Source organism: Coregonus clupeaformis, chromosome 25, assembly GCF_020615455.1.
Source record: "Coregonus clupeaformis isolate EN_2021a chromosome 25, ASM2061545v1, whole genome shotgun sequence".
NCBI classification, from domain to species: domain Eukaryota; kingdom Metazoa; phylum Chordata; class Actinopteri; order Salmoniformes; family Salmonidae; genus Coregonus; species Coregonus clupeaformis.
This window is the reverse complement of record NC_059216.1, coordinates 28,967,199-28,983,160: the sequence shown is the minus strand read 5'-3', so window position 1 is coordinate 28,983,160 and position 15,962 is coordinate 28,967,199. Positions and strand designations below refer to the sequence as shown.

The following is a 15,962-nucleotide window of genomic DNA, read 5'->3' as shown; positions in this document are numbered from 1 at the left end:
ATTTATTGCTTCTGTGGACAGGTGTCTTTTATACAGGTAACAAGCTGAGATTAGGAGCACTCCCTTTAAGAGTGTGCTCCTAATCTCAGCTTGTTACCTATATAAAAGACACCTGGGAACCAGAAATCTTTCTGATTGAGATGGGGTCAAATACTTATTTTCCTCAATAAAATGCAAATCAATTTATAACATTTTTGACATGCGTTTTTCAGGATTTTTTTGTTGTTATTCTGTCTCTCACTGTTCAAATAAACCTACCATTAAAATTATAGACTGATCATTTCTTTGTCAGTGGGCAAACGTACAAAATCAGCAGGGGATCAAATACTTTTTTCCCTCACTGTATATATATATTTGAGTTCATACTGTAGCTTTCTATTATCAGCGCATCTTCTCGTATCTTTAGTTTGATCAATCTGCTTCCCATCTTACTCACAAAACCAGTTTGAAGTCAGAAAGCGAAAAAATTATATTTTGAGAAATCACAAAGCCAAGATCACTCAAAAACACTGTATCAGCTTAAAATGATCGTAGTACGGGTTTTTATCTCGATCAAGAAAGATTTGATAGTCCCTCTTACCACAGGTTCATGACAGTGTGTCAGACATAGAGATGCCTAATAACCCTTTAACACAGGACTATGTTCCTCTTTCACCTTGCAGGATGAGCTGGACCTGTCAGGGAAACACAGGGAAGTCATTTTTGCCCTGCCAGCTGAGAAGAAATGGCAGATGTACTGTAGCAAGAAGAAGGTAAGTTTAAGGCCACTTGACTAGTAGTTATTATGCATGTAACCTCATCATGTGTTTTGTTTCTGTCTGTACTGTGTCTGCGTGAGAGAGATAATCTGTTTGTTATGTGTGTGTGTGTGCATCTCTCTCGCTCTCTACAGTGGGGAAAAAAAGTATTTAGTCAGCCACCAATTGTGCAAGTTCTCCCACTTAAAAAGATGAGAGAGGCCTGTAATTTTCATCATAGGTACACGTCAACTATGACAGACAAAATGAGCAAACAAAATCCAGAAAATCACATTGTAGGATTTTTAATGAATTTATTTGCAAATGATGGTGGAAAATAAGTATTTGGTCAATAACAAAAGTTTCTCAATACTTTGTTATATACCCTTTGTTGGCAATGAGACAGGTCAAACGTTTTCTGTAAGTCTTCACAAGGTTTTCACACACTGTTGCTGGTATTTTGGCCCATTCCTCCATGCAAATCTCCTCTAGAGCAGTGATGTTTTGGGGCTGTCGCCGGGCAACACGGACTTTCAACTCCCTCCAAAGATTATCTATGGGGTTGAGATCTGGAGAGTGGCTAAGCCACTCCAGGACCTTGAAATGCTTCTTACGAAGCCACTCCTTCGTTGCCCGGGCGGTGTGTTTGGGATCATTGTCATGCTGAAAGACCCAGCCACGTTTCATCTTCAATGCCCTTGCTGATGGAAGGAGGTTTTCACTCAAAATCTCACGATACATGGCCCCATTCATTCTTTCCTTTACACGGATCAGTCGTCCTGGTCCCTTTGCAGAAAAACAGCCCCAAAGCATTATGTTTCCACCCCCATGCTTCACAGTAGGTATGGTGTTCTTTGGATGCAACTCAGCATTCTTTGTCCTCCAAACACGACGAGTTGAGTTTTTACCAAAAAGTTATATTTTGGTTTCATCTGACCATATGACATTCTCCCAATCCTCTTCTGGATCATCCAAATGCACTCTAGCAAACTTCAGAGGGGCCTGGACATGTACTGGCTTAAGCAGGGGGACACGTCTGGCACTGCAGGATTTGAGTCCCTGGCGGCGTAGTGTGTTACTGATGGTAGGCTTTGTTACTTTGGTCCCAGCTCTCTGCAGGTCATTCACTAGGTCCCCCCGTGTGGTTCTGGGATTTTTGCTCACCATTCTTGTGATCATTTTGACCCTACGGGGTGAGATCTTGCGTGGATCCCCAGATCGAGGGAGATTATCAGTGGTCTTGTATGTCTTCCATTTCCTAATAATTGTTCCCACAGTTGATTTCTTCAAACCAAGCTGCTTACCTATTGCAGATTCAGTCTTCCCAGCCTGGTGCAGGTCTACAATTTTGTTTCTGGTGTCCTTTGACAGCTCTTTGGTCTTGGCCATAGTGGAGTTTGGAGTGTGACTGTTTGAGGTTGTGGACAGGTGTCTTTTATACTGATAACACGTTCAAACAGGTGCCATTAATACAGGTAACGAGTGGAGGACAGAGGAGCCCCTTAAAGAAGAAGTTACAGGTCTGTGAGAGCCAGAAATCTTGCTTGTTTGTAGGTGACCAAATACTTATTTTCCACCATAATTTGCAAATAAATTCATAAAAAATCCTACAATGTGATTTTCTGGATTTTTTTTCCTCAATTTGTCTGTCATAGTTGACGTGTACCTATGATGAAAATTACAGGCCTCTCTCATCTTTTTAAGTGGGAGAACTTGCACAATTGGTGGCTGACTAAATACTTTTTTCCCCCACTGTATGTATGTTAGCAACAGTATCTAGAGGGAATGTCTGCTGAGCTCTGCTAGTGTGTGGGAAATATTTTCAATTCAAACAAATGAGAAAGAGAGAGCGGGTGAGACGCAACATAAGCCCCCCCCCCCCTTCCCCCCCAATCCCACCTCCGTGCCCTTGCCCCAATTCAGTACAGTCAACACATCAAAGCCCTCCCCTGATGTTGCAGCACTCTAATAGGAAATTAACCCCAACGTTGGGGAGTTGTGCTGTTCCTCTTTAATGGTTTGGATACATTTCCTGGAAGGACGTTCTCATCTGTCATGACCGACTGTAGCTCATAAATATGTGAATACAGAAGCCTGGCTTGCTTGCCATATTAAATTATATACTGAGGTCATGCGTCTAACACACAGACATAACCTACAGTGTCTTCAGAAAGTATTCATACTACTTGACTTATTCTGTTACAGCCTGAATTTAAAATTGATTACATATTTTTTTTCTCACCAATCTACACCCAATACTCAATAATGACAAAGTAAATACATGTTTTTAGAAATTATTGCAAATACAGAGATATATCTTATTTACATAAGTATTCACACCCCTGAGTCAATACATGTTAGAATCACCTTTTCAAGCCGATTTTAAGTCAAAACTGTAACTAAGCCACTCAGGAACGTTCTATGTCGTCTTGGTAAGCAACTCCAGTGTATATTTGGCCTTGTGTTTTAGGTTATTGTCCTGCTGAAAGGTAAATTCCTCTCCCTGTGTCTGGTGGAAAGCAGGCTGAACCAGATTTTCCTCTAGGATTTTGCCTGTGCTTAGCACTATTTCATTTATTTTTATCAAAAAAAACTCCCTAGTTTTTATACCCATAACATGATGCAACCACCACCATTCTTGAAAATATGAAGAGTGGTACTCAGTGATGTGTTCTGTTGGATTTGCCCCAAACGTAATGCGTTGTATTCAGGATATAAAGTTCATTTCTTTGCCACATTTTTTTGCAGTTTTACTTTAGTGCCTTATTGCAAACATGATGCATGTTTTGGAATATTTGTATTCTGTACAGGTCTCCTTCTTTTCACTCTGTCATTTAGGTTAGCATTGTGGAGTAAGTACAATGTTGTTGAACCATCCTCATTTTTCTCCTATCACAGCCACTAAACTCTGTAACTGTTTTAAAGTCACCATTGGCCTCATGGATAAATCCCTGAGCGGTTTCCTTCCTCTCCGGCAACTGAGTTAGGAAGGAGGCCTTTATTTTTGTAGTGACTGGGTGTATTGATACACCATCCGGTGTAATTAATAACTTCACCATGCTCAAGGGGATATCCCTCATAGTTCCCTTACTGGGGTCAACGTCTTGTCTCATTAACTGCGTGGATCTCACCTTGTCTGGGATCCAAATTGAACGCTGTTCTGTTTCACTATTGTTGATCAGAGACGTGACACAATAGTGAAATTAAGCAATACTCAGTTGGGATTCCAGAGTAGATCTCATCGTCAGTTGGCCGGAACCTACCAGCCATGCTAACTGCCAAGGTGGTCAATGTGGGGTAGCAAGTGTGCTGTGTTCTCTGTGATGTCTTACTGACCTACAAAGAGAGCTCCAAGCTTACCAGTCTTCCAGTAAGTATTGGGAGATATAGCAGCACAGTGCTACATTTCACAAGTGGTCACTACTACTGACCTCATTCCTGCTGACCCACTCCTTAAGGTGTCCGCATGCTTCCCAGCCAAAACATTTCAGAAGAGTTTGTGCATATATTATACTATTTTGTGATGTTTTTGTTCGTTTTGGACTACGGTGAGGATTTTTTCGGCTGTTTGGGCACACAAAATTTTTTCTGAAGGCAAGCCTAAATTCGGAGCCAAAGTCAGTGATTAGTCAACAGTAGGGATTCTTCAATAAAGTCTTTGTTGTCATTTTCATGCACGTTTTTTCATTACTGCACAAAACATCTTAGTTAGATGTAAAATTGCGTGACTAAGATCTCATCGGCAAAAACGTCAAAAGTAATGACAGATTTCTTGAGTTATCTTAGATTAATACTGACTATTTTGAGGAAGTGTATATTGGCTACGGCGTCTCAAAATGGACAAACAGTACTATTGCTGCTTTTTTCTCGTTTTCCAAGTGAAGGTCTATTAAGGGAGTATGTGAGCACACTCGTTCTGTTCGGCTAGCCGAACCCAACTATTTAATACATTCTGCTGCCCGAAATATAGCCACCTCTGAAATAGAGCCTGGTTCCGTCCTTATAATCTCATTGCTCATGTGATGAGGATGGATGGGAATCTGGGTAACTAACACCTCATCAGGGAGAGAGAGGGAGTGCTCCAGCTCCTTTGTTTTCACAGATTTATGGACCCCTTTAATGGGATATTGTGTTGACTGTTGCTAAGCCTGTGAGACAAGCCACACACATTTCCCTAGCCCGGTCTTTGGTTTGCTAGTGTTAGTGTTTGGTTTGCTAGTCTGGGAAGCTTTGGGAAGTGTGGGTGGGCAGCTCACCCAGTAGCCCATTTAAATCTGCTTACCTAACCACTCCTGTGGGGACTCAATAAAGGCTTCAATTATGAGGTGTCAGGGGACTGGACAATATATGGAACTAGGACACTGAACTGGAAGAAAGAACGAAGAATAGAAGAATTTCTCTTTTGAAATGATTGTGGAAGAATGTTTGAAAGAACTTTGTGCAATGAAGGCTGGGCTTGATATATGTCTTGTCCTGGTCAGTGTTGGCTAAACGCCGCTGTGATTTAAAGAGGAGCAGCAGTAGATTATAGCCTAAACATAGAAAATTACCCAACTGCAGTAAATGTACAATGGCATTATTTCAGATCATTAACCTTTATAGAATACAAATACTACCATCTGTTAAGAACCCATAACTAAGGAGGGAAAATGCATATACTGGACATTACTATAGACTGTTCATGCTCAGCCAAAACCTTAGACAAAATGGACCACTTGAGCCAGCGATACACAGGGGATTTATAAGAATCTATGAGCTTAGGCTGCACAGCAACCTTATACAGTCTATGTGAGACAGAGAGCCAGGTGAGAACCAGAGAGTACATATCTGGTGTGGTTGTTATGATCCCAAAGGGAGACTAGGCTGGAAATGAATGAGGACAGTCCAGTTCACACACTCCACTGTCACTGGAAGGAGTTCAGCAGCAATTACACATTAGTGGCTCAGGTTATATGGGGGTTATAAGGCCTTGGAGGTATTCTCTGTTCTCAGGCTACGTAGTGTACTGTTCAATACAGGGTTTGGGTTTTGTCTGGATAATGACATGATGGTCAAGGGAAATATATAATCGGGTGGGGAAGGAATGTGTGTGTGTGTGTGTTTCTCTGTGTATGTGTGTGTTTTATGTAACCCTTTGTCTGTCTGTCTGTCTGTTTTCCGTTTCAGGAGGGAGAAGAGAGCAAGGGTGCGACTAGCTGGCCAGAGTTCTATATCGACCAGTTGAATTCCATGGCTGCTGTAAGTATCCTTCTCCCCTCATCAAATAACCAACCTGTACTTGGCAAATTTAGCTAACATTGCAAATAATAATAATAATTATATGCCATTTAGCAGACGCATTTATCCAAAGCGACTTACAGTCATGCGTGCATACATTTTTTTGTGTATGGGTGGTCCCGGGGATCGAACCCACTACCTTGGCGTTTCAAGCGCCGTGCTCTACCAGCTGAGCTACAGAGGACCAGATGCAAAACAATAACGCACAACAACCAACCATGCAGACATGCTGTAGAGTAGAGAGAGCCATGTGATTTTGGTGTTGCACTAGCCACTATATAGAGAGAAGATGTTCTATTTTATGGGTATCTCTCCTTGTAAAAGCTTATGGTCTGATGCTAAATCTGTGGGAAATTAGAGTAAATTAGGGGGTATTATCAATTTGTTTTATAGGTTTGCCTGGAGGGGGGGATCTGTGTGTGTCTCTTTTTATAATACTACATATTTCTCACATCTGTAAATAACTGAAACCCTCACAGTTTATATTAGACAAAGATGCAGTATAAGAATTACCTTTATTTAACCTGGTAAGTTTTTGAGAACATATTATCTTTTAAAATGACGACCTGAAAAGGCTTGTCCACCTGAACATGCACTATTTGACAAGCTGATGACGTTAATCCATGGTCCCTTAATGGGATCTCACACCCTGGAGGTGTGTGTTAAATATCCACATACTTCCTCTGGTTCTGAGGTAGTAGTCCTGGGAGGGATCCCTGTGGGCTAATTTAGGATGTTTTCACAGGGCAGTGGAGTTAGCACTGTTAGGGCTGGCAGGTGTGAGATTCTGGTTGGATCCCTAACTTCTAACTGTTACCACAGGGTGTAGCCTGCTCCAGACCGAGTAGAGGAAATTACCTCCAGTCATGTATCAGTAAAGGCGATGCTGGTGGGCTGCTTGGATAATGGGATAAGAGCTGCCTGTTGGTGGTCTACAGCCAGGGATAGTAGCTTACTGAGCAGGTTCCTTCCCAGCACCATGAATCATAGGTCTGGGGGTCAAAGTTCTTATGGCCTGGAAAAACACAGAGAACCATAATGGTCCTAGAACAGAGCCTTGCGGGACACCATTTTGAGTTTTAGTGAGTACATTGTCATTGAGTCTTCTTGTCTAACAAGTTTTCGAAATCGATATTTTTTCATCACCAGAGGAAGACCCTTATTGCGTTGGAAATGGAGGATGAGGAAGAGAGGAACAAGACTATAGAGAGCTTGAAGACAGCTCTAAGGACACAACCCATGAGGTATACCAGTGACACTCATACACTCATGCTCCTTTTCATGCATACTTGTTCTCATATGCATGCATTCAATTAAGATGTGTGCTATGTAAATGTATGTGTTTGTGAAACTCGAAAACTGAAGAATTGGAGTGCGTTGTTACTGCACTGGATAGACTTAGATCACATGATATCGAGTTTCCTTTTCTTTTATGAGATATTAGTTATGATAAACTCATATTCTATTTTGAGTTTAAGTCATAACAGAGTATGGCCGAGAGCGCTTTAGTGAGTCTGCTATTTGCACAAAGTAGGTTGGGTTAATTTACTGTGCTCAGTCTCACAGGCCATTCATCATCATTAGAGTGACCTAATATGATTAATCACTAGACTAGGCTTTGTGTTGAGAGCCATTCAGCCCCAGTCCAGTCCAAACACCACTGCAATAATATGATATTACAGCCCTATAGACCACACCGCGTAGACTAGCCTGACACACACACACACACACACACACGCATGCAAGCACACACACGTCAGGTAAAACGTCTTCCCCTTAAGGTCCTCCAGAGGTTAGGTCAACACTGCCCTTCTCACCTTTCACCTCTAACCCCTCCCAGGGGTCATGGTAGTCTATCACCAATGAGCTCTCTCTGTTTTCCTCCATGCCTATTTTATTGTGCTAAATGGCGCTTGTCTGCTGGCTAAAGATGTTTATTTGTCCTCTGTTTTTGTTTTCATCGAATGAAAACTGCAATTCCACTTGCTTACATTGAACACACATGCACACCGAAAAAACATGCACACAAACTCTTAGGTTTGTTAAACAAAGTTAAGTTACTGTAGAGGGCAACAAAGTGATCAAACTCTATAAATATACTTTAGTCAATTTTCATAAAACACATGGTCACCACACTAAGGGTCAAGGTCAAGGTCCCCCACCCCCCAGCAGGTTTACTGATGTTTATAGCTTGTTTGATCTCGCCATCTCCCCATTTCCTAGTGAAAGCCAGTCAACTGTGAAATTAGTTTTGCCAAAGTAAAAGAAGGGGTATAGTAGGATCTGATTGTGTATTGTCCAGGAACAGAATGGAATTTATATGAAAGGTTATCTGTTTCTGGGTGCATCTGAAGTGGCAACCTATTCGCTATATCGTGCACTACTTTTGACCAGGGCCCATAGGGCTCTGGTGAAAAATTATGCACTACATAGGGAATAGGTTACCATTTCAGATGCAGCCTGTCTCTCTCCCTGACCTTTACCCTCAATCCTCCTCTTCCTTTAAAGGTTTGTGACGCGGTTCATCGACCTGGACGGTCTGACCTGCATCCTGAACTTCCTGAAGAGCATGGACTACGAGACCACCGAGTCCCAGATCCACACGTCCCTGATCGGCTGCATCAAGGCCCTGATGAACAACTCCCAGGGCCGCTCCCACGTGCTCTCCCATACAGAGAGCATTAACATTATCGCCCAGAGCCTGGCCACAGAGAATGTCAAGACGAAAGTGGCGGTGCTGGAGATCATGGGCGCTGTGTGTCTGGTGCCAGGAGGCCACAGGAAGATCCTGGAGGCCATGCTGCACTATCAGAAGTTCGCCTGCGAGAGGACTCGCTTCCAGGTGGGAGGACAGACACCTTGGCCTCATAGACACCACTGTAGCCAAGTGTTCAGTTGGGCTTTTCACACTGTAATGTGTTAGCACAAGGCTTTCCTTAACCTTATGTTAAGACTGACCCAGAGATGTTGCATGGCCTTATTCACTTAACATATAGAACTTTCAGGTGTTACTCTAATTAGTGTTTAGTCTTTACGTTTCTTATGTCCATATTACTGATGCTTCTTTCTCTCCTTTTATCCTGTCTTAGACTCTGCTGAATGACCTGGACAGGAGTACGGGGCGCTACAGGGACGAGGTCAACCTGAAAACAGCCATCATGTCCTTCATCAATGCAGTGCTCAGTCAGGGAGCAGGGGAGGTGAGTGCTCCTCTTCCTCTCTAAGTATTTGCCCTCTTATGGTCCAGTTGGTTGTCTTCAGAGAGTCTAACTGCTATGTGTACTGTATTTCACAGTCAAGCTTTGAGTTCAGAATTCACCTGCGGTACGAGTTCCTTATGTTGGGCATCCAGCCGGTCATCGATAAACTGAGGTCCCACGACAACTCAACGTTAGACAGGTGAGTTAAGTCATAAACTGCATGACTGGTATAGTACATTTCAGATCTAGACCACACTGTCATACCCAACTGCAGTAGATTGTGTCTGACCATTAGATGTTGTCTTCCAGGCATTTGGACTTCTTTGAGATGCTGAGAAACGAGGATGAACTATCTTTGGCAAAACGCTTTGACACTGTGAGTAACATTGGGATTTACCTATACAGTGCATGTCGTTTGCAATAGTTGTTTCTCTGTCTACTAGTTCTAATATCAACTTTTGGTTTTTGTTGTTGCAGGTGCACATTGACACAAAAAGTGCCACGCAAGTGTTTGAGCTCATAAAGAAGAAGATGAACCACACAGATGCACACCCGCACTTTATATCTGTCTTACAGCACTGTCTCCTTATGCCTTGTAAGTGCTGCCTGCCTGCTGTCCGCCATTTCTTTAAAGTTGTTTGAGTTCACCAAGACTCTTCAGGCCTCAACTTTTACATCTTTGAGAATTGGACTGTTTGGTTTCTCAGAGGGATCCAAAGTGGTTATACATCAGTGTTTTTAGTGTCTTTTAGGACGGCAGTAAAAATGATGTCCTCTCTAGGTAGTTTTAAATACCTGGAAATTATTGTTGGAATTCTGCTTATGTGAGGGATTTCTCTCTAGAGGGTGTTTTGCCTGTTGATAAGAACTTTCTACACTATAGCGGAAATGTTGTTCCTCCACATTGCTTTAGCTGTGTTTATGTTGTCCTGAGGGCCTATTTTCAGCCTGATCTCTCCCGTAAGACTCTGTCCTTATTGTGTTGCTATGTGTATGGTAGGATTTCATGGGCAGAGATTTTGCCTAGTCCTAGACTAAGAAGCATTCTCAATGGACAATCTCCATTAAACATGCTTTTTACTCCAGGACTAGACTTAGTTTGTGTCCAGAAAACCGGCCCTAGATATTCGTTGTTGGGTATGCATTGGCTGTTGCAATCAAATGTCCCCTTTGGGTATTAATAAAGTGCTCTCTTCTCTTCTCTCAGACAAGCGTAGTGGGAACACAGTGCATTACTGGCTCCTCCTGGACCGTATCGTCCAGCAAATCGTCCTGCAGAACGACAAAGGTCATGACCCTGACGTCACCCCTCTGGAGAACTTCAACGTGAAGAACGTGGTGCGAATGTGAGTGAGAGGAGAGGAACGAGAGGGGGGGGGGAAACATTTTGACATGCCTGAGTTATGTCCGAGTCGGTTCGACGTTCTCCCCACCTCGCACGGCAGAGGACTGACTGACTGTCTTCATCGTAAATCTCAATGTGGTATTGAACATGCCTCGTTCTAGAAATGGCTTTAAATCCAAATATGGTGATCATGTATATAATCAATGCTGTATATTTATTCATGAGTTAATCTTATCCTGGGTTTAATACAGTGGCCATGATCATAATCACTCTTGGTCCAGGTACTGTACATCACAAATATGAAATGTAAAATATGTGTATACCCTATTATCTCCTTCATTTTATAATCCTTTCAATACCATTTGCCGATTTAGCATGAATACCCTGATCCATTAATACTCGCCAAAAATCAGCAAGTCATTTTGTGGATTTTACTGGGATTTTAATAATTCCTTTTTGAAAATATAATCCAGAATGAAAGTACTTTGATCTGTTTTTTGGATGAGGAAATCAGTGAAATGTAGAATTCCAAATATGCATACACAGAAACATCAGTTAACCCCTGCAGCTGCCTCTTGCAAATCTGACTCTGGGTATGAAGTCTGACTGTCTATGGTTAGGTTTAGAAGACGCTTACAGGTTCCCTGTTGTCTACTCTGATCACCAATGACTTATCTAATGAACCCGTTTTTATAACTAAACCTATGCCTAACCTCAGTGGGAGGTAATGCCTAGTGGGATTTTGCTGCGATGTCTAATACTTTAGATACTGAACCTAACCTCCTCTGTTCTTCTGCTCAGGCTGGTCAACGAGAATGAAGTCAAACAGTGGAAAGAACAGGCCGAGAAAATGAGAAAAGGTACATACGTTTCTGCTCTCTGGTTTCTATTAGCGATGGAACTGTCGGAAGGCAGACCCTTCTGTACTGTGTATCATCATGCTGATGACTGCTCTGGTCTCGTCTGATCTGGTCTGGTCTGGTTTCTCAGAGCACCATGAGCTGCAGCAGAAGTTTGACAAGAAGGAACGCGAGTGTGAGGCCAAGACCCAGGAGAAGGAGGACATGATGCAGACACTGAATAAGATGAAGGAGAAGCTGGAGAAGGAGTCCAGCGAACACAAGCAGGTCAAGCAGCAAGTGGCCGACCTCTCCGCCAGGCTGCATGACCTCAGCACTGTACGTTTGTTTGTTTGTTTACATTTACATTACATTTTAGTCATTTAGCAGACGCTCTTATCCAGAGCGACTTACAGTTAGTGAGTGCATATATTTTTCATACTGCCCCCCCGTGGGAATCGAACCCACAACCCTGGCATTGCAAGTGCCATGCTCTACCAACTGAGCTACAGGAGGCCTAGTGTGAGCTAGATCTCTGTTCTAGCTCACAATGGGGATATATTCCAAGAGTCCATGGAAAAACATAGAAAATACAATAGCATCACAAATCTTTACACCTTACTCCTCCTTTTAGCTTTTCCAATCAGGAATAAAGGCAGGATGTTTTGGTTATAGTACAGTTGTATATGAACAACAACATGGCCTGCTGTCTTGCGAATTCCTGTGGTCATTGTCATGCTAAACAACAACCATAGGAGTTGGCTATACAGCACAAACAAATCTGGGAACAGGCTAATGTCCTCTTTTCCCCTTAGTCGTTCAGTTTAGGAGTGGATACACAGGATGTTTGGTTACAGCACAGGTAGACATGAACATCAACACAACAACATTGCCTTGTGATGTTCTTCCAAATCAATATATGTTGATTAGAACTGCTCTAGCTAGTACAGAGTGCTTCTATGATTTCCATTATGTAACATAGTAAGTATTGTAGTACATCCAGTACAAATCGAATGTACATCCCAATGTGTCCCATTTTTTTCAGAGGCCAAATCCATGTGTTCCTGGTGGCCCTCCACTCATACCTGGGGCCCCTGGAGGTCCCATACCACCCCCTCCCATGCAGGCTGCGATGCCCCCCCCCCCTCCACCACCCCCTGGGGGCATGCCTCCACCGCCACCCCCTCCACCCGGTGGACCTCCACCTCCTCCAGGCATGGCTCCCCTTGGTCCCCCTCCTCCCCCTGGAGCTCCCATGGGACCTGGGCTGAAAAGGAAGAACATCCCCCAGCCCTCCAACCCACTCAAGTCATTCAACTGGGCCAAGCTGGCTGAGGTCAGTGAGTTCTGCTTAGTCAGACCGTAAAGGTTTGCATCCAAAATGGCACCCTATTCCCTATGAAGTGCACTACTTTTGACCAGAGCCCTATGGACCATAGTCAAAAGTAATGCACTTAATAGGGAATAGGGTGTCATTTTGGACAAAGCCAGTAATTGAATTGTTTTTGTACATTTCTGTCCAGTACAGAGGGAGTGAGTGTTGTGCTGATGAGGCAGACAGAACAGAGAGGTTTTTGTAGCTACATCTCAGACTGTCCAGGGGGAATGAAGGATAAGGATTGCCTTTTTACCCAATGCTTTATCTCTTGCATTGTTTGCACAATTGCATGAAATCAATATAGCAAACAAGCCCTAGACGTGTTTATATGTTGTTGTTGTAACCTCTAGAATTCCAGGGGTGTATGTATGGCCTGTATTGTTGTCTCAGCTTTTAAAGTCTTAGTTATGGATGGGGGCTGTTTTGTTTTATTGCAGAATAAGCTGGAGGGCACTGTGTGGACGGACGTCGATGACATCAAGGTTTTCAAAATCCTGGACCTTGAGGACATCGAGAAGACCTTCTCTGCATACCAGAGACAGCAGGTACAGTTTAACACCTAAGTACCAAAGTATTACTGTAGAGAAAAGGCATTTCAGTATATAGCAATTCATCCTTAAGGACAGGACACAAGACCCTGAATCACTTCTTAACAATTTGCATGTAACTACTCTGAGCGTTTCCATGGCCACCGACCATGCTGTTCCAACAAACACTTCTAGCTAGTGATAAACACATGCATGCCATTGCACTCTGTAACTGAATCGTTCCAGCAGCACTTCTCAACACATTGTCTGGAACTGGCTTAAAGGGAAATCAGGCCATTACAGAGCATTTTACGATAGCCTAGTGTCAGATCAGTTTGTTTTGTCTTGCCAACTCCTATGGTGACAATGACCAAAAGGCTTGGCAAGATAGCACAAACAGATATGGGACCAGGCTAGCTTTTTTTTAGGTCTGTTCAATTTAATCATCTACCTTGTGAGTGTTCCTGGGAACCAGACGGAAGGAATGTTTGGAACAGGAAGTAGCCATGCTGATAACATGGTCCTTGGATAGTTTACTAGTGCTGCATGAGAAGCGTGGCATATTTCATTAAGCCTCTATTATGTCCATTAAGCCTCTATTATGTCCACAATGTCTACTGTAGTTCAGTTTAAATTCTCCAGATATCACTTTCCCCATACCTTTTCCCTTAACCAACCTAATAAGACTGTGATTGGAAAGGTTAGACTAGGGCCCAATTCCCATTACTAACTGCCCCTAAGAGTATAAAGAAAGTTGCGTCAAATGTAATTAATTTTGTCGTATAAGGAATTTATTAATTTTAAGCCATACTGTTTATGATGTGTCTGAACAAAGTTAATTTGCATCTCTGACTCATGATTCCGCTTTTCCTCACAAACAAATGCATCGCTGGCCGCTGATTTGGCCCAGTAATTCACCATACATAGCCTACTGCACGCTTGTTCTAATTAATAATGAATGCCGAATCTTCCTTGCTTCCTGCCCACCCGCCTGTTTAGGACTTCTTAACAATGAACAATAACAAGGTGAGTGATCTTTTGACCTCTGACTCCTCTGTGACCTTTACCCTGCTCTGCTTCTGTGACGCATCTGTCTTGATGCTCGCTACCGTCCTTCATTGTACGCTACTCTCTCTCTCTCTCTCTCCTTAACTCTGTCCTGTTTATGTCTAAGGGGATCGTGTGTCTCTGTGTGTATGTGTGTCCGTAGGTGAACTAATTGTGAAAGCCATGTCTTCCTGCAGTCTCGATCTCTGTGTTTCTGTGGATTTATTCTTTCAATCAAGACTTTTGGAATATACTGTACTTCTAAACACACCAACATGTTGTTTGAATGAACTATTTCAGTTTTATTGGTTACCATTTCAAGATGTTTCTGAGCATAATTAGCCAAATTGGTTTTGAGGCACGCAGTCAATTCTGCAAGCAGCTGGAGTCTTGCAACTATAAAAAGTGCTAGATATCCGTTTTCCAAAAACAAATCTCTCCTGTATTCTTGGGGTGAAGCAATTGATCGCCAAACACACCATTTCACACAGCCTGTTTCCCAGCTGTCCTCCATTTGGCAGTTTCGAATACTGACCCAGTCAAAGGAACAATTTGCTGTTTTATGTTCATACTGTGTGTCTCCTGTGCACCCTGGGTTTATGTTGCATGCATATGGATATCATGTCTGTGTGTTTGTGCGTGTGTGTGCGAGCGTGTGCATTTGTGCGTGCGTGTGTGTGTGTGTGTGTGTGTTGGTTACTATGCACCATAGTTTTTAATATGAGACAGCAGGTGGTGAAATGGAAGAGGCCTTAATAAAAACACTTCTTCCTATTGCCGTTGATCAACAGCTAAACTGTTTGCAGGTGTGAGTCAGCCACAGCCCTCCACCTAGCATAGTTTAGGGCACTGTTATTCCTGGATCTTATTAATTACGCACAAATTTGAAGAATACTGTCTGAAACAGGGAACTTGGGGTTGTACAATAGAAAATGCACATTTTTGTTTTCCGTTGCAAAACATTTTGTTACGTGCGCCCTAATGAATACAACCCTGGTGTATTAGGTGTGGTTCTTCCTCCCAGAGAGAGTATCATTAAGGTCATGTAGTCAAAAGCATTTGCTGCGTTCAGCAAATACTGCATCCAAAAGTGCTTAAGTATGACGAGTGATTTACAATTGGGTGTTTATTAAACAGTAAAGCTGTCTAAATCTAGCTTGATGGTAGAGAGTATCGTTTAAGGTCATGTACAGTAGTACAACAAGAATTAGCTGTTTTCTGCATACTAGCCTCCATCCAAAAGTGCCTTAGTGTGATAAATTATACAATATTGTGTGTTTATATGAACGGAATGTGAAGTTCAGCTAATTACGGTTCATGTTCAAACTCTTCCTTCCCTCCCAAATGTTCTCCTTCCAGAAAGAGTCCGAAGATGACACGGTGACCTCCAAGAAGGTCAAGGAGCTGTCAGTCATCGACGGTCGCAGAGCCCAGAACTGTAACATCCTCCTCTCTCGGTTAGTATTTGACCTTTTTACCCCATGATGACAAGGCAGAAGTATGTTCTACTTATATTAGTGGAGATCACTTATTGTGATTGTATCCATCTGATGGGTGCTTGAAATGTCTCTTTCCACACACATGCATGTATGCACACATACACACACACACA

The 15,962-nt window shown here is 42.7% G+C and overlaps 1 protein-coding gene across 3 annotated transcripts in view; it reads left to right on the top strand.

Annotated features, from left to right (window-relative positions):
• Positions 1 to 15,962, top strand: part of LOC121539490 (disheveled-associated activator of morphogenesis 1-like) — an 86,561-nt gene that overhangs the window by 57,843 nt on the left and 12,756 nt on the right. For 2 of the 3 annotated variants that reach the window (XM_041848018.2, XM_041848017.2), the window contains exons 3-17: positions 663 to 752; positions 5,904 to 5,975; positions 7,164 to 7,258; positions 8,523 to 8,856; positions 9,104 to 9,214; positions 9,310 to 9,413; positions 9,524 to 9,590; positions 9,692 to 9,809; positions 10,422 to 10,560; positions 11,361 to 11,419; positions 11,550 to 11,737; positions 12,444 to 12,734; positions 13,214 to 13,321; positions 14,303 to 14,329; positions 15,710 to 15,807. In XM_041848018.2, the coding sequence (XP_041703952.2) occupies positions 663 to 752; positions 5,904 to 5,975; positions 7,164 to 7,258; positions 8,523 to 8,856; positions 9,104 to 9,214; positions 9,310 to 9,413; positions 9,524 to 9,590; positions 9,692 to 9,809; positions 10,422 to 10,560; positions 11,361 to 11,419; positions 11,550 to 11,737; positions 12,444 to 12,734; positions 13,214 to 13,321; positions 14,303 to 14,329; positions 15,710 to 15,807 (1,901 nt within the window). The remainder of the gene's footprint in view (positions 1 to 662; positions 753 to 5,903; positions 5,976 to 7,163; positions 7,259 to 8,522; positions 8,857 to 9,103; positions 9,215 to 9,309; positions 9,414 to 9,523; positions 9,591 to 9,691; positions 9,810 to 10,421; positions 10,561 to 11,360; positions 11,420 to 11,549; positions 11,738 to 12,443; positions 12,735 to 13,213; positions 13,322 to 14,302; positions 14,330 to 15,709; positions 15,808 to 15,962) is intronic. The other variant, XM_041848019.2, reaches the window with a different exon arrangement.